Raw genomic sequence first — 20,700 nt, forward strand, 5'->3', positions numbered from 1 at the left:
TGATGTAATCCACATGACCGACGCGCGTCTCTTTCCTTCATGGTCGTGCGACTCACCATGTTGCCAATTTAGCATTGGAAGAGATCTCAATTCGACCAGGGTGATGATTATTGAGTATGTTATTTAATTTGAATGTAACATCAGCATATGCCATCACAATGTCGATGCCCAACATTGCCCGGGATAATGCCGACAAAGGGACGTTCATCCAAAGAAGCTCCTGTTTGGTCCTACTGCCAAGTCAACGCTAGACTTGCTCATAGTCATTTCTACAGTACCGCAGAGTCATTAGTGATGAGGTCTACCTTTTAAGGAAAGAGGGCAAACGATGGGCATGCGGGGGTAACCCAAGCCGACGCGACGCGTTCGTTCCATTCCTGTTCCGGATATACAGAGACGCCCACGCTTTTCGCATCTCAGTCACCACTTGACTTGCAGAGATGGTAAAGCAGCTAGACGTGTTACTGATCTCGCTTCATCTGCTTCCAGAACTTCTAGCCTTCGCAGTGCTTTCCTCCAAAACGCTTTGCCAACCCCGATCATCCCGGTTCGTCATCTGGCTCACCTCCATTCCGATCTACCTCTATCTCGCACTATTCACCAGCACCGGTACTCCGTCACTCGACTACTTCCTAGGCCAATTCTGCGTAGTCCGCATTCTCTCCCTTCTTGACTTTCTCGTCATAACCGATGCCCGGCGAGATCTGTGGCGCGCTGATGATCATGACAGTGTCAAGTTCGCTGATCTTGGTTCTCCCCTGGCGAGAGCCGAGTGGGCCATCGGGCTGTTGTTCTTGAACCCCAGAGGCATAGGATGGAATTTCGAACCTAGGCATGCGCTTCCCCCCCACCCGGAAGAAGGCCGACTCGACTTCGTACTGCGTCAAGCTCAGCGCGGAGTCCTCGCTTTCCTGTGGTTCGATCTCATGGGCACGATAGCACGAACCGACACGGCGCTGCAGGTTGGCGGATCAGTCCTGAATCAAGGGTTGGGAGGGAGGGCGATGTACACTGTTTGGTGGTTCACGACCGTCTCGTCGGGATTTATCGTCAGTCATTCGATGCTGGCGGCTTTCTCGGTAGGACTCGGGATCTACCAACCGTCTGACTGGCCGAACCTCTTCGGTGGGGTGAAGTACATGTACACGCTTCGGAAGTTCTGGGGGTACGCGGCTTGCTACCTACGGTTTGTGCATCATGTAGCTGATTTGCTCTCAGTCGCGGTTGGCACCATAACCTCCGACGGGTACGCTGTGCCCACCTCTCATGCGCGCACTAACGACCCACAGTTCCTCGTATCCACCGCCGACTTCCTAACACTCCAAGTCCTCCATCTGCAGCCCAGCTCCCAACTGGCCTCCTATTCCCAACTCTATCTCGCGTTCCTCCTTTCCGGCCTCGTCCACTTCTGCGGAAGTTACGCGCTACTTCGTTCCCCCTCACTCGCCCTCTCGACACTGCAGTTCTTCGCCTTGCAACCGCTCGTGATCACCCTAGAAGACGGGGCGATCGCCCTCGGCAAGCGGCTCGGCATAAGCCCCGGAGTGGACGTGAGGATCCTAGGGTACACGTGGACGGCAGCGTGCTTGACGGTTATGGCGCCTTACTGGCTCGACCCGCTGGTTCATGCTGGCCTTGCGGATCCGGGTGAGCAGAAGAGCTTCTCAGTCGTACAGGGGTTGTGGAGGGGAGAATGGTTTGCTCCTGTTAGGCGATAAGCCGGGAACCGGACGACGTCGAGCTTCATATGTTCATATGCATGAAAGTCCTCTCTGGTTGGGAACTTTAGATGATCACTCGGTACCTTACTTCGATTTCGACGCCCACCGATTCTTCAGCCCATGTCAGATCAGTACCGATCACGACGATTTTCCCCCTTCCCTTGCCCAGCCCCACTGGCAGAAGAGGACGCAGTCCGAATCGAATCTCTAGATATCAAGAACCGAATCAAGCACATGCCAGAGGCTCCCTCAGCTCAGCTCGAGAAGAACCCCACTCTTCCCGGATTCGGAAGGGCACTCCAGCAAGCAGCGGGTTTGCGGAGTACGACTGGGAGGAAGGGAGCATAACTGTACTTTGACCCGTCATGTAGAGACGAGGGTGGTGCGTGGTTTTTGGAGTGGTAAGAACGGAGATGCTTGAGACATTTGGGAGACGTTTCCAGGGCGCATGTTTAGCTAGTCCATATATTTGGTTGACGTATACGTGTGCGTGTAGTGACGGGCGTACTGTACAGAGCTTATTTCATGCTACATATCCAAGAACAGTCCTCCAGCGCTCCCCGCCCCCCCGACCTTTGCGACAAACCTCCAGTGTTCGTCAACCCCTCCGGGTGAGCGTGGCCAGTGCTCACCTCCAGGATCTCTTTGGGTGTGAACGGGAGACGGGGGATCGCGCCCGCGGGAGAGAGGAGGTGCGAGCGTCAAACCGGTATGTAGCAGAATCAAGGTAGTATACCGTTCAGGAGGGATGGAGTGGGTGTTGGAGTAGTGCAGGGAGGTGCAGAGTCGGAGGGGAGTAATGCCTGGGCGAGGTGTTATATGAAGGAGGGGGACATCGGGTAGGGAGGAGGGGTATGGTATGTAAGTTGTGGGAGATTAGGCGGTGGAATGCCAGCGCTAGTGAGGATCAAGGTACGGCAAGATAGCCACGGTAACATTGATGTGTAATCCTGAGAAGCACGGGATATATTGAATGGGAGTAGAGTGGAGGGGTCTATTGTTGTTATTGATGATATCATGAGTGTGACCAAGAGTGCACGAGGTGATTAGTATGCACGCTGTAGATTATTATGAGTCACAAGGTGTCAGTGGAAAGTGTTTATTGTTCGGTGTGTCATTGGCTGATGGATGCGGTACCTCTCCTATGTAAGGGTCTGAAGAAAATGAGCCTGCCCTAAACATGAAGAGAAGGGTCTGGGCTGTGATAGTTTTGTGTCAAGGGTGAACGGTGCAATTATTCCCTGCGTCACTCTGTGTTCTCCTGCGGTAACAGCAGCGAGAGAGTGTTCACTGAAATCATCACAGGAGTTTCCCCTCCTCCTCCTCTCTTCCTCCCTCCTCCCTCCTCCTCCTCCTCCCTCTCTCCCCCCCCTACTAATAAAGTAGGCGCATACATTTGCTTATCTACTCTCGGAGTATACTGTCAACAACCACCCGCAATAACAAACTTCGATTTGTCACCTGCGGGCAGGTAGTGCCACTATCCTTCACCCAAACAACCCCGCGTACTGCTAGACAAGTACTCGCAAACGAATTCTCAATAGACGCTCAGATCCTCAACACCGTAAACCGTACTTCACCCAATCAATCCACCACATTCAGTGCGTCCATTATCATCCATCTCATACTCATACTCATCCACACACAGAATGAGCAAAGCATCCACCGCTAGCCTGCCAAAGACACAGCCATCTACTCCAGCCTCAGGTAGCTCAACGCCCGCAACAGCAGCCAGTAGCACACAGGCAACCCGTCCCGTCTCCGCCTGGTCCAGGGGGCCACCTCTCACCGCCCGCACAGCCCCGACCACCGCGCCCTTATCTGCTGTTCCCACCTCTGCCCCTGCCTCCGCCCCTGCTCCTGCTCCTGCTCCGGTACCTTCATCCGCCCCAGCACAGAAATCTGCATGGAACACACCAGCACAGGCTAGTCAGCCTCCGAGCGGGACGGTCACCCCGACCGGAACAGGAACAGGAACGCATGCGCGTAAAGCTAGCAGCGTCGTCAAGGATGGTATTGCCGCTGTAGCGGGAAACGGAGCTTCGAAGCCTGGTGAGTCACCCCGCCGTGTGCGCGCAGCGAGGCAGATTTTCTCATTTGATGCACGCACTATAGGGTCCGCGATGAGCTTTGGGAGCGTGGGCGAGAACGCTAGATCCACGCCGACTGCTGCTCCTGCTAGTGCTCCACCCACAGCGACTGTCGCTGACGCGAAGACGTTCGGCTCCCTGCCTGCTACTGCTAAAAAGGACGAAAGTGCATCGAAAAAGGATGCTCCTGCTGCCTCTGCTTCCTCCGAGAAGCCAGCGGAGAAACCAAAGGATCACAAGCCTAAGAAGAAGGTGGACTTGAACGCGTTATTCCAAGTCGTCCCTCAGCCGTCGAGCTCCGCTCCATCCCCGTCTCCTAGTACGACAGCTGGACCTTCTCTCCCTCCCACATCCCCTCCTCCTGCGGGTACCCCAGTGACCGGCCGCCCACCCACAGGGCAGGGACAAAGCAATATCTACAACTCGATCCCGATGCGCCCCCCGCCTCAGAACATGCCAATGATGCAAAACATGCCTATGATGCCTGGGAACATGCGGCCTTTTGTCCCTAGTGGGCCAGGCAGGGGCGGACCACCAGGTCAAGGACCGAACGGTGTTCCTCGCCCTGAGCCTGCTGGGGCTGGGCGAGGTGCTGGGCCTGGCCCAGGCCCGGGTCAAGGACAACAGCCTGGAAGCCCACCACCACATGGCAGGGGGATGATGTCCCCTATGATGGGGATGATGTCCTCCGGTCCGGGGCAGCAATGGGCCTACTACCCGGGCTTGCCCCACCCTTATTATCCGGAAGGACAGCCGATGCCTAACTCACCTTATACTTACTGGCCGCAAGTCCAGGTCCCACATCCGGGGATGCCTATGCAAGGCCAGCAGTACCCCCACCCGATGCAGCAACAGCAAGGGATGGTCCCCGTTCCTGTGCAGATGCAGTTCCAAGGAGGTCCCGGACCGGGACAAGGGCCAGGGCAGCAGCTTCTGGTTCCTCAGCACACTATGTCCCCTGGAGCACACGGTCGTCCTCTTCCAGGTCCTGGACCAGGAGCACAACAACAGCCTCTCCCAGGTCCGGGGACTCCCATCTCCATCTCCGGCCTACCTAGTCCGTTACCCTCCCACGTCCACCCTCCTGGCCAGCCCATACCTCAAGGTATCCAGCAGCTTCCTCCTACCCCTCTCCCACACCCCTCGACCCCCTCCACGCTGCGTTCCGCCCTCCCGGGACCTAACCCCCCCAACAACCCGAACTTCCGCTATCCCGCCCCCACCCCTACCCCCGGCGCACCCGGACCAGGATCCCTCACCGGGCCACCGACACCGGGAGGGGCGAGTCAGCTGAATTCCCGCGCTACGGAATTCGTACCCTCCTCGGCTAGGAAAACGATCAAGATCACCCGGGATGATGGGACTCCTGTCTCTCTCTCGGCTTTCTCTACTCATTCTCACGGGAGGTCTGCGTCCGTCATTGGCTCTGGCGCTTCGGCGAGAGGGTCACCTGCCCCGGGGACTCTGGAGTTGAAGGATACGAAAGAGGTCAAGAGGGTTGTGGTTAGGTTGGAGAGTGAGGCTGATAAGGCTCGCCGGGAGCGGGAGGCGAAGGAGAAGGAAGAAAAGGAGGCTAAGGAGCGGGAGGCGAAGGAGAAAGAGGAGAGGGAGGCGAGGGAGAAGGAGGAAAGGGAGGCTAAGGAGAAGGAGGAACGGGAGGCTAGGGAGAAGGAGGAGCTGGAGAGGAAGAAACGGGAAGAGGAAGAGAGGGAGAAGGAGCGCCTTCTTGCGGAGGAGAAGGAGAAGGAGAAAGCTAGGCTTGCGGCTGAAGCTGAGGCTGCGGCTGCGGCTAAGGCGAAAGCGAAAGCGAAAGCTGAAGCTGAGGAAGCGGAGGAGAAAGCGAGAAAAGAGGAAGAAGCGCGTGTCAAGGCTGAGGCTTTGGCCGCTGCTGCCCTCGTCGCTGCCGCTGCTGCCAAAGCCGAAGAGCAGCAGAAAGAGCTCGAGCGGCGGCAAGCGCAAGCGGAAGAACTGGCAGAAAAAGCCGATACTCTCTCTGCTCTACCCTCTGCTGGTGCTTCTGCTTCCCAAACTCCTACTTCTCCCTCAACACCTGACCTTTCCGCGGCGTCTATCTCCCTTAAACCCCTCAACGGAGGGTTCTCGGACGCGAAGATCCGCCGTCCTGTTCCTGGTGCGCTGGACCTCAAGTCCGCCTTAAACGCAGCGGCCAAGTCTGCCCCTCCGCTCTCTTCTGCCCAGGCTTCCGCCCTGCTCTCCGCCCGCCCAATAGAAGACATAAACGCCATCCAGTACCCCGCAGGCATCCGCACGCCCAACCCGGACTTGAACGCACATGGCCCGCCTGGCAAGTTCAGGTACGACAGGGACTTCCTCATGCAGTTCATGAACGTGTGCAAGGACAGGCCCGAAACGCTCCCACCGCTCGACGCGATCGGCATAGAGAACTCGGACGCGATGACACAGCAGTATCCTCAGGGCGGCGGGCGGGCGCCCGGCGGGCCCCAGGACAGGCGGAACAGGGCTTCCGTTAGCGGCAAGCTTGGACTTGGGATCACTGGGAATCCCGGAGCACCATTTGCCGGCAAAGGCGGTTTCTCGATGGGCAACTTCCAGGCTCCTGTGCGTGCTGGTGCGGAGGGAGATAGGTACAGGAGCGTCTCTTCCTTTGCTGGCCCGGCTGGGGTCGCTCTCGTCGGAAGGCCGGTGGCGATGACGCGTACTGCTAGTGGGAGTGGGCTTTCTGGCCAAGTACCTGGTAGTCCCGGTGGTGGGAACAGGAACAGGAGCTTGCGTGGTCGTCAGCGGCCTGAGAGTAGACAACCATCTCAGATGATCCCGCCCCCTAACACTCCTGGCTTCGAACCGATCGAGCCCCTGCAGAAATCAGAAAATCGCTGGAAACCCCAGCTCGCTGTGCCCCGGAGTCAGCGGGATCGTGAACCGGCCGACACGCCCGAGATGGTCGAGCGGAAAGTCAAGGCGTTGCTCAACAAGCTCACGCTGGAAAAGTTCGACTCTATTTCGGACCAGATCGTCGGTTTCGCCAACCGTTCCGAGCAGGAGACGGACGGCCACACGCTTATTCATGTCATCAAACTCGTGTTTGAGAAAGCGACTGACGAGCCTGCGTGGAGCGAGATGTACGCGCGTTTGTGTCGGAAACTCATGGAGCGTATTAGCCCCAAGGTGTTTGACGTCCAGGTCAAGAATGCCGAGGGGACGCTTATCGTCGGCGGCCAGCTTTTCCGCAAGTACCTCTTGAATAGGTGTCAGGAGGACTTTGAGCGTGGCTGGGCTGCTAGGCGCCAGCTTGCGGAGGAGAACGCGGGTGGACATGGGAAGGAGGGAGAGGAGGCGATCTTTTCTGACGAGTACTACGCTGTGCAGAAAGCGAAGCGCCGGAGTCTGGGTCTGGTCAAGCTCATCGGTGAGCTGTTCAAGCTCCAGATGCTTACCGAGCGGATCATGCACGAGTGTATACGCAAGATGTTGGCCAACGTCGAGAACCCCGAAGAGGAGGAAATCGAGTCCCTTTGCAAGCTTTTGACGACTGTGGGCCAGCAGCTGGATACGGAGAAGGCAAAGGCGCACATGACGATCTACTTCCAGAGAATGAAGGAGATGGTCAAGATCCTGAGAGAACGTGCGGAAAGGAAGGAAGTTTCTTCTCGGATGATGTATATGCTCCAGGTATGGAGACTCTACTTCGTCCCTCACTACAGTGACTCATACATCGTTCTTTAGGATATTATTGATCTCCGTGAGAGGTACAACTGGCAACCTAGACAGAAGGGCTCCGCCCCGGGTCCTATGACCATCGCAGAGGTTCATCAAGCTGTACGTATATTACTTCCTTCGGTTGATAAAGCTGATAACCATGTGCAGGCTGAGCGTGAGCAAGCCCAGAAAGAGGCGGAGAAAGTTCGGCAAGCTATGTCCCGAGGCGGGTCACGGCGCGGGGATCCCCGCGAATACGGTCCCGATGGTTGGCAGAACGTGCCCAGTGGACCGGCTGCCAGAGCACCGGCTCCTGCAAAAGCTGGAGATCTGTCCAAGTTCGGCAACATCAGCAAGCAAAGCGGCCCGATTGGCGGCTTCGGTCCTTCGAACGTGTTCAAGAAAGCTGATCCCAAGGTTGCTCGTTCTGAGGCTGCTGCTACGCCCACAAGGACGAACATGTTCAACATCCTTAATGCGGCAGATGGCACAGCAGAAACAGAGGCTATGGCACACAAGGCACCTAGTCGGAAACCTAGTGTCGACCTCTCCGCAGGCGCTGCCGCACAGGAAGCCGGTGGACAGAGGAAGAGGCTCAAGCTGCTTCCTCGTTCGATCCCTCTGGCAAAAGACGAGGAAAGTGCACCACCGTCCGCCGTCGAGAGCATCGATGAAGTTGCTGGCATGTCCGAGCAGAAGGCAGAGGCATTGATCAAGGAAGACATCCAAGAGTTCTGGCAGGTTGGCGATCTTGGTGAAGCTGCCAACTACTTCAAGGATCTGCCGTCGAACTACCATGACAAACTGATCGACAAATTCGTCAGCGACGCACTCAACAAGAAGGATGCGGACATCGTAATGGTTGCGGGTGTATTCTCTCGCTGTGCGGCTGCCGGAACAGTGTCGCCAGAGTCCTTCAAGAAAGGTCTTCTCCCGACCATCGAGTTCTTGGATGATGTCGCTGTCGATGTGCCTCAGGCTTATCCCTTCATGGCAAAACTCCTAAAAGGGACACAGTTGTCTCAAGCTGACTTGGAAGAGCTGGCTAGTAAGATTAGCGTAGAGGGCAGCCCACTTGTTGCGCCCAAGGACAAGCTCCTGAAAGAAGTGGCCAAGTTAGCATGATGAGTACGTGGACATTCTTGACGTGCATGAACATCCCGCTTACAAATTATTATAGTTCCCACGTGCAACAATATTCCATATCCACAATTCATTGCACTTTTCTCATGATGCAGACCTGTCTATAACTCCTTTGCACATATTTGTAGCATGCACCGTAATGCGTCTACATACATTTTACTTTCTGTTGTTCATCCTCTAATTGCTGGTTATTCCTTTTCGATCTCAGCTGGTAGTGGTTTTCCTTCGATGTAGATCCTTGCGAGCTGGTTGTAGCATTACTACTTTCGGGAAAATCCACCGCTTCCCTGACTAGTGCAATGGATAGACTTAACTTACCCTCACGGTGATTCTCGACTGAGCTTGATGGTTCGAGAATGTCATTGCTTGAATAGTTCACCAACTTGATGTTCGTCCGAGATCGGCGACCGAGAATACCACAATGAATCTCTATACATTTGCGCAATGCGAGTTACAGATACTGATGATCATCTACTCCGTCCATCTCCAAGCCGCTTCATGCATAAATTGCCGAGGATAACCAATCCCCACCCTTGTCATCCTCCAAGTTACACCATACCCGCTGAAATGGCTGAGTCTTCTCCTCAGTGGTCCACCGCCAACCTCGGCGTCCTCGTCCCTGGCGATCCCGTCCTCTCGCTGCGCTATCTAGACAGTCATCCCCTTCCCCCTCAGGAGCCGTACACAACTATCATAGCCGTCCACGGGACGGGGTACAATTCCCGTACGTCCTTCCTTTGTCAGGCAACAAGGTGCTAACATTGGCCTGCGGGTGGAACAGGCATCTGGCTCCCCCTCCTGCCGCATCTTCCGCCCAGCGTCCGACTACTCGCGTTCAACCGCCGTGGCCACTTCGGCTCCTGTGCGCCGTACGTGAGTAGTCGGCCTGGATCGGGGAACGTCGACGGGTTCGGGAGGCACGTGCTGGACTTGGCGGGGTTTGTCAGGTTTGCCGTCGAGGTTCTTGGAGTGACTCCGGCACGAAAGGAGGGAAGGAAAGGGGGGGTCGTATTGCTGGGATGGTGGATTCAGTTTGTCCTATTGCTTGTGAAGAGAAAGTGACACGGGCGATGGCAGGTCAAAAGGCTGCGCCTACCTGCTCGGTCTTCTCTCTTTGCTCACTCCCGCTCCACACGTTCTCTCCCCTCCTGCGCCGATCGACCCCTTCCTTCCCGCTCTTCGTCACATCCATGGTGCGATTCTATTCGAGCCTGTGCAGACGATTTTCGGCCTTCCCGGCCCAGGTATTGGCGGCCCAGGACTGGAAGGTGTATTCCGGGAGGAGATGAACGACACTTTCGGGGCACTTTTATTTGAAACTGTACCGGAAGAGAAGCGTCGTATTGTCGGAGATGCGGAGGATGGGGAGGAGGTGCTCAGGGATGATATCAGGACTTGGAATGGGGCGACAAAGGAGCAGATGATTGCGCTTTGTGAGAGGGCGGTAACCTCGGAGACAGGCGTTAAGCTCGCTACGCTATACTGTACGCTTCCTTCCTTGGATGTGTATAGGCTATGTGCTGACCAAAATAATAACAGGCGAAGGGACGAGCATGGAATTGCTTGTCAATGGGGCGAAATGGGTGAATGAACGCTGCAAAGGAGTGCCTGGGTTCTGGCCGGGCATTATCAGGGGAGGAGACCATTTCGTGATGGCGACAGATCCTGGATTGTTTGCACAGAGTTTGAAGGATGCGATGAAGGGTATGGAGATTGGTTATTAGAGAGCATCCAGGATTGAAAGGAGAAAGCAATGTTGCCCCCAACTGAAAAGAAGAAATAATTACCATCCAATGTTCACGTGACTTTCATTCCGCGTCATCTGCGGCTTCATTCGGCATTCAAAATTTCGTCCCTATCTAAAGAGTTGCAAAGTTGTGTCCCTGCACCGGTCAGTAATGGACACCAACCAGGCATCTCCCATCTATGCACAGGGGATCACTCACCCCCTGCTACCACCCTTGGGTGGACCGAATCCTGTATTACCTCCAGAGCTGACACCGGAGGAGAAGACTGCGGTCCTTACCCAGCTCAGATGGACGAGATATTCCCAGATCGGCATGGAGAGCTGTGCGTTCAAGACTCTTGCGAGCGGGACTATCGGTATGTCTATTCGCTGCCTGGGTATCTGCTGTCCGATGGGGTGTCCTGGGATATTTGATGAGTGTGAGATACATATTGAATTCTGTGGTAACCTTCCCTCTAGGCTTCGGTCTTGGTGCATTCATCTCCCTCATGTCCGCTTCTCTCCAATACGAAGACCCTATCCTGCGTCAACAATCTGCAGCAGGACAAGCACTCAGCTCAGGACAAAAGACGCTCGAGGTGTTCAAGGAGATGGGTCGGGGGATGTGGCGGAGTGGGAAGGGGTTTGGCAAAGTTGGCGCTCTGTATGCCGGGTCGGAGTGTGTGATCGAGAGCGTGCGTGTTCCTCTTTTATATTTCTTGTTCTAGGGTCGTTGGCTCATGCGATATACGGTGCAGTATCGTGCTAGGAACGATATGACCAATGCCGTGGCTGCGGGGTTCGTATCCGGCGCCATCCTGGCCGCGAGCTCAGGCCCCAAAGCAGCGTTTGGAGGTGGACTGGCGTTTGCAGCATTCTCTGCTGCTATCGACATGTTCATGCGGAGAGAAACAAAAGAGTGAGTTTTGTGATTTAATGGGAGTTGTTAGCGAGAAGAACTGACGCTTTATGTAGGGAAGACTAGATCTGATGAAATCTGCTCGCATACATATACCTTGCATCTTGATACCCCTTACTACAATCTTAATGACAACCACACCTGTCCTAAGATGTCGGGAAACCACTGGTCAGCGCAAGATTCATGAGATATATGATTTCTAAATGAAACATTAACAACTATGCAGTATGGTACAGTATCCAATGGCGGATATCCAATCTGCTCTATCAATCCAGCACTCAGTTGACTCTCCTTCGCTTTCCCGGTAACCGTCCCCGTGCCTCAGCATGCATCGCGGCCTTCCTCTTCTTCCCTCTCTCCTTCATAGTATTCCTCCGCTGCCTATCCCTCGCCGCCGCTTCCGGAGCCGTCATCTCCCTCACCACCCGTTTCTCCTTCCGCTCTCGCCTCACCTCCCCCACCCGTTGCCGCACCGCATTGTATGAGTTCGCAAACACTGTCGTCCCCACCTTTTGCTGGAGGAGATCTTGAAGGTCCCTTCCGAGTGTTTTCAGCTCGTCCATCTCCTTGTCCCTTATGTTGTCGTCCTCCATGATCCTGTACAGAGGGCCCAAGATGTGGGGCAAGAACCCTTTCAACACCTCCGGTTCAAGATGTGCAGACATACCCGCAAGCCAGCGGAGGACGGCCAAAGGGTGCTGTGACCAGCTGGAGGAGGAAAGGGACGCGGAGATGCTGGACGTACGTGTGCGAGAGGTGTGTGCACGCCGAAGCTGGAAGGAGAGGCGGGTGAAGAGCCATGCGAGCGGGTTGGCGAGTATCGATGCGGTTGAATCGTCTTCATTTGCTTCTTCCTCATCTGCTTCGTCTTCGTCGTCGTCCTCACCGGATGCCGGGATGTCTTCGGGAACTGGCTTCGGAAGAACCGAAATGGTACCAAAGCATTTTCCAACGAAAAGGAGATTCTTGACGATTTGCAAACTATGGTCAGCATTGAGGTTGTCACTTCGCAGCTGTAGTGTTGAGAGGCGAGCGACGTCCACAAGCAGAGGAAGGCGATCCCTCCCGAGCGTCTGCAGGTTCTTCTCGTTCTGAGTGGTTGCAGAAAGTACCAGCAACGCGAGGCGCGCGGCTGCCAGGCGCACCCAGCCGTGTGGGAAGAGGAAGAGGGACACGACAAGCTCCAGTGGGATGGCTGTCGATGAGGCGAGAGCAGGATAGAGTTGACAGAGCTTGGCTAAAGAGGCCAACGCATGATAGGCAGCTCGCCAGTCCAGATCGACCTGCATGTCACCCTCGTCCTGTTCCATAAGCTTGAAGTCTTTCTCACTTCGGACAATGACGTCAATGAGATCTTGCAAAACAACAACGGATGCCTTCTCCAGTGCCGGGCTAGACGAATCCATTAGCAGACCATAGACTTGTGCGGCAACAGCGGGTAGCTCTGGTTGATCAACTTGATTAATCCACAGGTGCACTCTTGTAAAAACGGTCTGCTGTTGCTGTCGCTCTATGCGGCCGAAAAGCTTTTTGATTAATGCTGCGCCCATCTCCCGGCAGTTTGCAGAGTCGTCATTCGCCAAGTCCATGACCAGAGCTGCGAAGATCATATCGACGTAATCACGCAGAAGATCTGGCTGGAACTTCTCGAGAACAGCACCGAGCAATTCCATGACGGACAGTCGTCCGCTCTCGAACTCATAAGACAGATTGGTCGCCAGGAATGCCATATGCTTGCGCAGGCGACCTTTGCCTTGCGGGTAGTCTAGCAGGAACTGCAGAGCAATGCCTCTGCATGCTTCCCGCACTTGGGCAGATTGATTCGTTACCAGAGCATCGAATACTTGATCCATCAAGTCATATATTTCAGGCGCAACGAATTGTCGAGCTATGACGGAGCGCAGCAATGTGAATGCCGTCGATTGTCGTTCAGGTTCCTCGAGCTCTGGTCCGATCAACTCAAGGAGATACTTTAAGTCAGATTCGACAATCTTGGCTTTCCCACAATCTCGAAGAATAGTTGCGAGGGACTTGAGGGCTGTCTGCGCTACTTGTGCGTCCAGGCTACCTGATCTCCGGACAAGATTCAAGAGCCTCTTGACAAAAACACCTAAGCTCTTTTCGGCGGAGCGAAGAGGACACTTCAAGATCGCGGCTGACGCCTTTATGCTCGCTATAGCAACTTGAGCATCATCTGCATAGAGAGCTTCGCCAATCAAGGGTACCATAGGCTCCAATCTTATGACAATGCCTTCATCCTTGAGGTCAAACCGATTGCGTCGAAAGGCTGTCAGAAGGAGATCCAGACCGAAAGCAACGAATTTTTGCAGGTTATCTGCTTGAACTACGGTAGGCTCTGCCATCTTGCGGTTCATTTGAACTGCAAAGTCTGATGCGATATGTTTTCCATTAGCCGCTTTAGGCGTAGATTCGTCGGCAAGCTTGATGCGCTGGGTGATGAGGGTATGACATAAACTGAGCACATCCTCAGCTGAGAGGTGCTGGTTGGAATTCAGTCCAGTGGCAATGCGATGCAGAACGTCATTAACGAGATGGACGGTCTTCTGGGTATCTGTCGACTGCAAGATTGCGCGGAGAGGTGCAAGAACGTCTCGGACATGCCCAACAGTAACATAGCGCGAGATGATCTGGAATGTCTCCAAACCCTTCGAAGACGAGCTGCGGACTTCTCTGAAAGTCGTCTTGAAGCCCTCATTCATGACATCCTTGCCTGACTGGCCAAAAATTACTTCGGAAGCGACGTGAGCAATGCCGGCAGCGCTTGAGTCCATCGACGTGAACGGAGATGCAAGGGTTGGCTGGGTCACATGAACCAGCAACCCATGTACAGAAACCGCGAGAACATGGAGTTGGGGCCCACGAGTCAGTGCTTCACGTAAACTCTGCACAATCTTGGATAGATAGTCTGGACCCAATACCATGGCGATCTTGAACAGAGTTTCCCGCGCCAATTGTCGTGTATCGTGAGATCGACTACGGAGGACTTGTGAAAGGGTCGTAAGCAGGCGAGTGATCTGTGGGTCTCTGTCGTCCACGGGCAGCTTGAGAGCGATGCAGATGATACCATAGGCGATCGGCACCCGGATTTCGTCTTCTGTGGCGGTCCTATCATTCATGTAGGACAGTAGAGAAGGAAGAAGTCGTGTCGTCACTACCTCAATAATGTGCTTTGCCTGTGGAGATTGTGTTTCAAGAGCAACCTCGGCAACCTTCAAACTGGTTGAAGGTTCCATAACTTCTTCCGTATCCATCCCAATATCGTCCTGTTCAATGTCTGCCAAATCTTCTTCTCCATCGGCTACGATTGGGTCATTTAAGGGGAAGCTGAATTTCTCCAGGATGACGATAAGTGCACGAATATATAGCTTCTCGCCAACAGTTTTACGTCGACCCAGGCGCAGGTACTGTTGCACAAGCGCATAATATGACCGCCATGGCAATCGTGTAGCAATTACGCCGAGACAGGTGATCGATTCGTTCAGAATCTGGTGATCCGCGGAGCCATCGATAAGATAGTGGTTGATCAATGGGATGAAAACGTCGGTCAGTACTCCACTGCCTAAGTCGCCTGCCCGAACATGATCTGCCAGCCGTCTCAAAGCGCGAGTACGACGATGGACTTGGATATGGAAAAGGTTGGCCAATACACTGGCTTCTTCATCCCCGCCAGCCAACAGAGTTCGGAGCTCTCGCAGAGTTACAGTGAAATCACAACCCTCAGCCGCGACGGCGAACAAAGAAAGAACTTCTGACTTGACGAGATCCGACTTTGAGGCGAGGGCCTTTCGAAGTCCAGGGTAAATCAAGCGAGTAAAAACAAGCTGAAACTCCGGAATAGGTTGTTCTTTCATCCTTTCAATAAAACGACGAATGACGAAAGCAGCATTACTGCGAATTGAAAGCTCTTCCGTGTCCTGTACGAAATATATGGCGTTCCAAAGGATGGGCTCCCATTGCAAGTGTCCCATGATGAGATACTGCGTCTCGTTGATAATATTGAAGGCAGCAAGACGACGGTCAAAATCTGGCTCTTCTGGCCGGTTTATAAGAAAAGCGTTCAGAGAGCCAACGAGTTCACCGATCAAGGCATATTTTGGATGTGAGTCGACTAAGCTCCTGAATGCCGAGACCAGACTCAATCGAGCTTGTCGCTCCCGTACAGACTGAAACAGATTGCCAAGTTGTTCGTACGTGTCGACGAAAAAGGCGGAAAATGGATCCTGCAGCTGTGGGACCAGTTTGGAGACAGAGGCGTAAATCTGGAGCGCGTCTGAAACTACTCGTTCATGTACAGGTTTACCGGTGTGGTGCAAGACGGGTTTCAGAGCAACAACGAGCTGTTCGGCATGCGTGGGATCTATCACATGTGGAGCCAATTTCGAGAGAAGATTGATTTCTCGCTTCACAATATCATTTGGGGGCTTCTGACCGCAAGACGATAGGGAATTTGACAGGGACGCAAGAATAGACTGAACGTTCGGAGACAACACTGCAGCCGCCACCGGGGCGTTTGAGGCAGCCGAGTCGAGGATATGATCGAAAATGTCGAGCACCTGAGACGTCACTGTGGATTTCACATTGACAGCGTTGAGCAGCTCAGCAATTCGTGGGATCACCAGCGCATTGTATTCAGCCAAAAACATGCACCAATCAGGTTTCTCAGACCATGTATAAAACAGTCCCATCAAAGCCGAAGGCGCTTGACTGTTTTCGACCTGCAGACGAAGAAGCCGTGGGGAGATCAAGGTTCGGAACATTTCTGGCAAATATGGCCTTAAGTCGAGGTTGGGACAACGTTTGCAAAAGTCAGCGACCCTTTTCAAACCGAGTTGACGGGAAGTGTAGTATGATCGTGTGGGATCTCCATGAGTGGAGGACTCTGAGCCTGCGTCGCTTTCCGCTTCGGCATTCTCGTCTGCCAAGTCACGTGACTGAGCTGTCAAATCGATCTTCTGCTGAGCTGTGCGTAAAATCTCGAGGGTCGTGGAAAGCAGGGCGGGCCAGTATGGTTGAAGAGCAGGAGCCAAGTATGTGAGAACATCTCCCAAGAGACGCAGGTAACCCACTTGCTGTGTGCCTGTAGCGCTGACTTCCACGTCGGAGAACCGGAAAACTTCGGGTATGGATTGGACGAATGCACCCTGGAACGGATCGAGCATCAGCAGGACCAATGTTCGCAATTCGTCTGAGGTACATGTCGCCAAGGACGCTAGGATAGCTCTCCTCCGGGCCCTTCCCTTGGATGTTCTCCTGATCATCACGCCGTATAATAAGTGCATGAGAATAGGAACCACTTCGGCCCGGGTTTCATCAGGGAGGTCTTGAAGGTTAAGAGACGACAGCTCATCGCGAAACTTGGTGCCATCAAGAAGTAGTCTCAATTTCTCGCTGTACGACTTCAAAGGTGAACTAGAGTCGGTCAGAAGACAATCGATGGCTAAACGTTGCAGAGAGGACTCCGGTGTGCATAGGCAACCCAAGTAGAGTTGTTGCAGTGTTGATCCGCGATATAAAGCCCGGGGGTTCGAAAATTTCGACAAGAGGTTGAGCCAGTTGGCAAGGCGGGAGCGTATTCTACGGGGTATGGCGCGGGTACTGGAGATGGCCACGTCATCCGCGTCATGTCCGATCACTCGGAAGAGCAGAGTGATTAACGTCCGATTGTTCTTCTCTGCCAAATTTGGCATGAGGGCAAGAGTTTTTAGAAGTTGGCCCTCGAAATTTGCCACATCCAATCGTTTTGGGTCAAGCTGAGCTTTGCGAAGGCTTTCCAGCTCATGCGTGTGTCCTGGCTTGGACATGTCCGCTATGAGGCGATCGAGTTTGGCCAGGCTCGGATCCCGAAAAGTGCGCTCGTCTTCAGTATCGACAGGATCGTCACTTGCTGACGCGGACCATTGAGGGTCCGGTTCAACCAGCTCTTCTGGTCGCAAGGAACTCGTTTCGAGTTGTCGGAACAAATGCTCCCATGCTTCATCGGGATGGGACTGGATGATTTTCGCCAGTGTCTGAGATGCTGGATGCCAGAGCGGTCGAAGATTGATCTTGAGCTGGGCGACGAGCCAATCCACTGCTGCCAGGCTGTTGACGTGTTCTGTTTTCATTACACGTTCTCGAATCTTCTCCATTGATAATGGAACCTCTTCCGCATTGAGACACTGCTTATACGCGTCGAGGTCTTCTTTGCTGATATCAGCAGCGCCTGAGCACAAAATCTGTAGGACTGCTGTCCGCATGCCATGACTCTGGGAATGCAGGCCGAATTGCAAATCAGATTTGTCTGGTCGTGGATGAAGGGCTTTCTTTGAGGCTGTGACTGCACTGGCTATCGCCTCCATGACCTGGATATTCCAGTTCCATTTCTTCAATATAGTCGGAACGTAAGCGGCGATGGCGTCAACTTGTTCTGAAGTTACTGCATACTTCAGGCATTCTGATAAAGCCCATGACTGGTTCGCAGGTGTCTGTTCCCATTCTTCTCTGGCTGCCTCAGTGGACATAAGCTTTTGGATGAGAGACGCGATGTCGAAACGTGATGGTAGGAACGGTAAGACGATAAGGATGTTGGATAGGTCGCAGATATCGTCTCTCGTTGGGGACTGATATCGTGCAAGTCGGTCGGAAGTCCAGGTGCTTAGTGTCTCCAAAAGCCCTCGTCCACCTGTCACGCCAGCAACGTCTTGCAACATTCCCTGCCTGGTCAATTCTCCGAATAATCTTAGCGCAAGCATTGGCTGTTTTTCCAGGATCGTCTTGTGATGAAGCAGCACTAGCGGCTGCCCGAAAGTGATCCATCCTTTCCATTGCGCTTCTACTAGGGCTTGACTAACGAGCACAGCGAATGTCGCGTCGTCCTTCTCCCACAACGTGGTGAGCATCCTTTTCCCCTCGCTGGCCCATATTGGCAAGTTAGAGGCGATCAGAGAGGCGGTGCAGAGATGGACCAGCCCTGGTGATATTGGGAGGGTGGACAGGATGGGGATGATGCGCTTGAGGTGCGTCTCTTGCATACGAGCCCCTTTTCGTACTGTGATGGGTACACGGATGACGGATATCCACTCCTGGACGGCGTCGCCTTCAAATAATCCTTGTGCGTCTAGGAGAGCGTCCATGAGGGGACCGAAATGTGCTTGCGTAGTGTGGTGTAGCAATGAGGTGAGGACGCGCTTCAGGGTAAGAAGGAGGATATCGGAGTGATAGTGAGAGGCCACGTAGGACATAATGGAGCGAAGTACGGTAGGTGCTGACGGCGGGTGACCGTGGTTCGGGGACTGGGTTGCAATCAGAGACGCACGCAGGTCGGTCAGCAAAAGACGTACCTTCATCCCCTCAACCAACGACACTGCAACGCAAAACTCCCCTCCTTCCTCTGCAAGCATACTTTCCACCAGCTTCTCCCGTTGGGAACTCTGAAGCCTTCTAATTGTTTTTCCCCATGCCTCTGCTATCAGTCTGCCGATGTCGCCGCCCTCCCTGAAAGAGCTCGCAATCTTGATCCATGTTTCTGAAACGAGAGAATGTTCGGAAGACGGAACTAAGATGTATTTGAAGAGAGAAGAGAGGCTGCTGAGTAGTGCTTGCAGTGCTTGTTGTGGAATTATATTGTTTAGGCGGCTCAATAGCTGATCGAGGAGTTGCTGGTAAACCGGTACGAGAGTAGCGCGTAGATCATATATGAGCTTACTCAATAGACTAAAACAATAGTCATCAAACATCATGCAGTAGAATACAGGGAAATAAACGCACTCGGATAATGCCTGCAGCGCATCCAACTCAGCCTTCTTAAAAGCGTTGATCCAGATACCGATAACTTGTTGCCAGTTATGGAGCAGTAGGTTCATAGACTTTGTAAGCGGATCAATCTCATCTGCAAACTCTGTGAAAGACAAAGTGAGATTGAGTTCCCTCCAAGAAGCGAGCGATTCATGGAAGGAAGACGAGGCGTCGTCTATAGTTGTGGTGTCCTCAATGGAGGGTAGGATGGGGACATGTGTAGATTTGAGCAGAGATGCTTGGGATCGGAACTGTCAATAGTTTAGTGTTAACTTACGTGTACATAAGAGCGTGCTTCACCTTATGCCTATTGGAAGATTCCTCTTCCATTATGGCTACGACCCCGAAGGGCAGAACGAGTACAGAACGCCAAGTGTAGGACAAGACGAAAGTTCAAACTGAATGGTCAGGGACCAAAAAGTTAAGTGGCAGTACGCTTTTGTCATTCACATGCATTGACAGGAGCAAAACGGTGTTGAAGAATATTTGATCGCTCACGATATTAATCTAGAATTAGTTATACATGTTCACCTTGACTATATGGGCTGACTTCCAGGCCTACACTCCCCTCTTACATATTGAAACAATTACGCAGAGCTCTTGAGTATATCAACTTATATTCTTATCTCATCTTGAAAGATAAGTGCCAGTTCAGAACTCAATGTTGGCCATGAGAGGCAACATCATTTGCAGGCAGATAGGTGGTTCGGTTTAGTGGAAGGGGCCTCTGTATGTTCATTGTATGAGGTGCTGTGTGTGAAAGACGTTCTATGATCAGAGGTCCTTATTACACAATTCAGGATAGATGGATAGTGCGCCAAACTAGGGATATTCTATATTGGTGAGTGCCCTGTTCCATGGGTTATGTGTTCCCCCAACTCACCTTCCCAGACTAGAACAACATTCCATCACCTGGAAATACAGCTGGTTATCTACAAACACAATCTGCTTTGCTCCAGAATTCTGACTGGACCATGGCACTTCACCCCCTTAACTGGGTGTACTATTGCCTTATTGGCCTGCATTCTTTTGCTCCATTTGTTGGGGACTGTCTTCCATCACAAAGATCAGATCATTCTTTCAGTTGAACTGGATCTTTGAGGATAAATTATCTTCATTGGTTTTATCTATGCTGCCCATGGGTGCCTGGCCAACCACATATATACACCTGTGTCTTGCTGGAGGAACCACTTATTAGAGGGGCTCACAACATGTGTCTGGGCCTCATGGTAGAGGATTCTGTGGGAAAGACCACATCCAGCAAACGTCCTGCTGGTCATGCAGGGCAGTGCACCAGACTTCCAGAAGCAGAAGGCTATGATATGTCCTGTGTGCTGGGAACAAGAGCCAGAACGGCTGCAGATTCATGTTGTTAAGGTCCAGAAGGGGAGAAATGATCATAGAGCATTAATTATCTAGAATAGCTCTATTACATTATTATTGTCTCCTGATGAGCCATATGAAATGAGGGGAATTGGGCCACTCCCAAGAGGAAGTGTCAGGGCACCAGCTCATTGCTTGGTCAAGAGACATGACTAAGCCTTTATGACATGGAAGTAGCTGGTATACCTTGGCATGTGCTGGAACCTGCTGGAAGGATTGGATGGTCAGGTGACCTGCTGTGCATGG

At 53.2% G+C, this 20,700-nt stretch overlaps 5 protein-coding genes across 5 annotated transcripts; 4 read left to right on the forward strand and 1 right to left on the reverse strand.

Annotated features, from left to right (window-relative positions):
- The first annotated feature begins 228 nt into the window (after nt 1-228).
- Nucleotides 229-2,157, forward strand: DACRYDRAFT_119709 (uncharacterized protein). Its single transcript, XM_040770843.1, has 3 exons — nt 229-1,165; nt 1,219-1,246; nt 1,290-2,157. The coding sequence occupies exons 1-3, from the start codon at nt 441-443 to the stop codon at nt 1,716-1,718; spliced, it is 1,182 nt and encodes a 393-aa protein (XP_040623780.1). The 5' UTR covers nt 229-440; the 3' UTR covers nt 1,719-2,157.
- Nucleotides 2,158-3,064: 907 nt separating this feature from the next.
- Nucleotides 3,065-8,946, forward strand: DACRYDRAFT_25350 (uncharacterized protein). Its single transcript, XM_040774127.1, has 6 exons — nt 3,065-3,322; nt 3,370-3,773; nt 3,837-7,462; nt 7,517-7,609; nt 7,658-8,617; nt 8,670-8,946. Exons 2-5 carry the CDS (start codon nt 3,371-3,373, stop codon nt 8,612-8,614), a joined length of 5,079 nt encoding a protein of 1,692 aa, XP_040623781.1. The 5' UTR covers nt 3,065-3,322; nt 3,370; the 3' UTR covers nt 8,615-8,617; nt 8,670-8,946.
- A 253-nt stretch (nt 8,947-9,199) lies between these two features.
- On the forward strand, nt 9,200-10,356 carry DACRYDRAFT_112225 (uncharacterized protein; the record flags this gene model as incomplete). Its single annotated transcript, XM_040769374.1, has 4 exons — nt 9,200-9,356; nt 9,414-9,663; nt 9,710-10,116; nt 10,172-10,356. 4 exons carry the CDS (start codon nt 9,200-9,202, stop codon nt 10,354-10,356), a joined length of 999 nt encoding a protein of 332 aa, XP_040623782.1.
- A 174-nt stretch (nt 10,357-10,530) lies between these two features.
- Nucleotides 10,531-11,281, forward strand: DACRYDRAFT_59767 (mitochondrial import inner membrane translocase subunit TIM22; the record flags this gene model as incomplete). Its single annotated transcript, XM_040775585.1, has 3 exons — nt 10,531-10,735; nt 10,839-11,053; nt 11,117-11,281. 3 exons carry the CDS (start codon nt 10,531-10,533, stop codon nt 11,279-11,281), a joined length of 585 nt encoding a protein of 194 aa, XP_040623783.1.
- A 214-nt stretch (nt 11,282-11,495) lies between these two features.
- Nucleotides 11,496-19,413, reverse strand: DACRYDRAFT_119713 (uncharacterized protein). The gene is made up of 4 exons (XM_040770844.1): nt 19,372-19,413; nt 19,045-19,322; nt 18,618-18,990; nt 11,496-18,569 (listed from the first exon to the last, which is right to left on the reverse strand). The coding sequence occupies exons 1-4, from the start codon at nt 19,399-19,401 to the stop codon at nt 11,556-11,558; spliced, it is 7,695 nt and encodes a 2,564-aa protein (XP_040623784.1). The 5' UTR covers nt 19,402-19,413; the 3' UTR covers nt 11,496-11,555.
- Nucleotides 19,414-20,700: the final 1,287 nt, after the last annotated feature.

The sequence above is a fragment of the Dacryopinax primogenitus genome (genome assembly GCF_000292625.1).
Source record: "Dacryopinax primogenitus strain DJM-731 SS1 chromosome Unknown DACRYscaffold_25, whole genome shotgun sequence".
Classification (NCBI taxonomy): Eukaryota; Fungi; Basidiomycota; class Dacrymycetes; order Dacrymycetales; family Dacrymycetaceae; genus Dacryopinax; species Dacryopinax primogenitus.

Excerpts from the sequence above, each read along its gene's own strand:
- DACRYDRAFT_119709 (XM_040770843.1), top strand. The coding sequence starts at position 441 with ATGGTAAAGCAGCTAGACGTGTTACTGATCTCGCTTCATCTGCTTCCA. Across the intron at positions 1,166-1,218 it reads ACGCTTCGGAAGTTCTGGGG|TCGCGGTTGGCACCATAACC; the intron begins GTACGCGGCTTG and ends ATTTGCTCTCAG. Across the intron at positions 1,247-1,289 it reads GGCACCATAACCTCCGACGG|TTCCTCGTATCCACCGCCGA; the intron begins GTACGCTGTGCC and ends AACGACCCACAG.
- DACRYDRAFT_25350 (XM_040774127.1), top strand. The coding sequence starts at position 3,371 with ATGAGCAAAGCATCCACCGCTAGCCTGCCAAAGACACAGCCATCTACT. Across the intron at positions 7,463-7,516 it reads GGATGATGTATATGCTCCAG|GATATTATTGATCTCCGTGA; the intron begins GTATGGAGACTC and ends ATCGTTCTTTAG. Across the intron at positions 7,610-7,657 it reads TCGCAGAGGTTCATCAAGCT|GCTGAGCGTGAGCAAGCCCA; the intron begins GTACGTATATTA and ends AACCATGTGCAG.
- DACRYDRAFT_119713 (XM_040770844.1), bottom strand. The coding sequence starts at position 19,401 with ATGGAAGAGGAATCTTCCAATAGGCATAAG. Across the intron at positions 18,991-19,044 it reads GCGCTGCAGGCATTATCCGA|TCTATTGAGTAAGCTCATAT; the intron begins GTGCGTTTATTT and ends CTATTGTTTTAG. Across the intron at positions 18,570-18,617 it reads CGTTGGTTGAGGGGATGAAG|TCCCCGAACCACGGTCACCC; the intron begins GTACGTCTTTTG and ends ATTGCAACCCAG.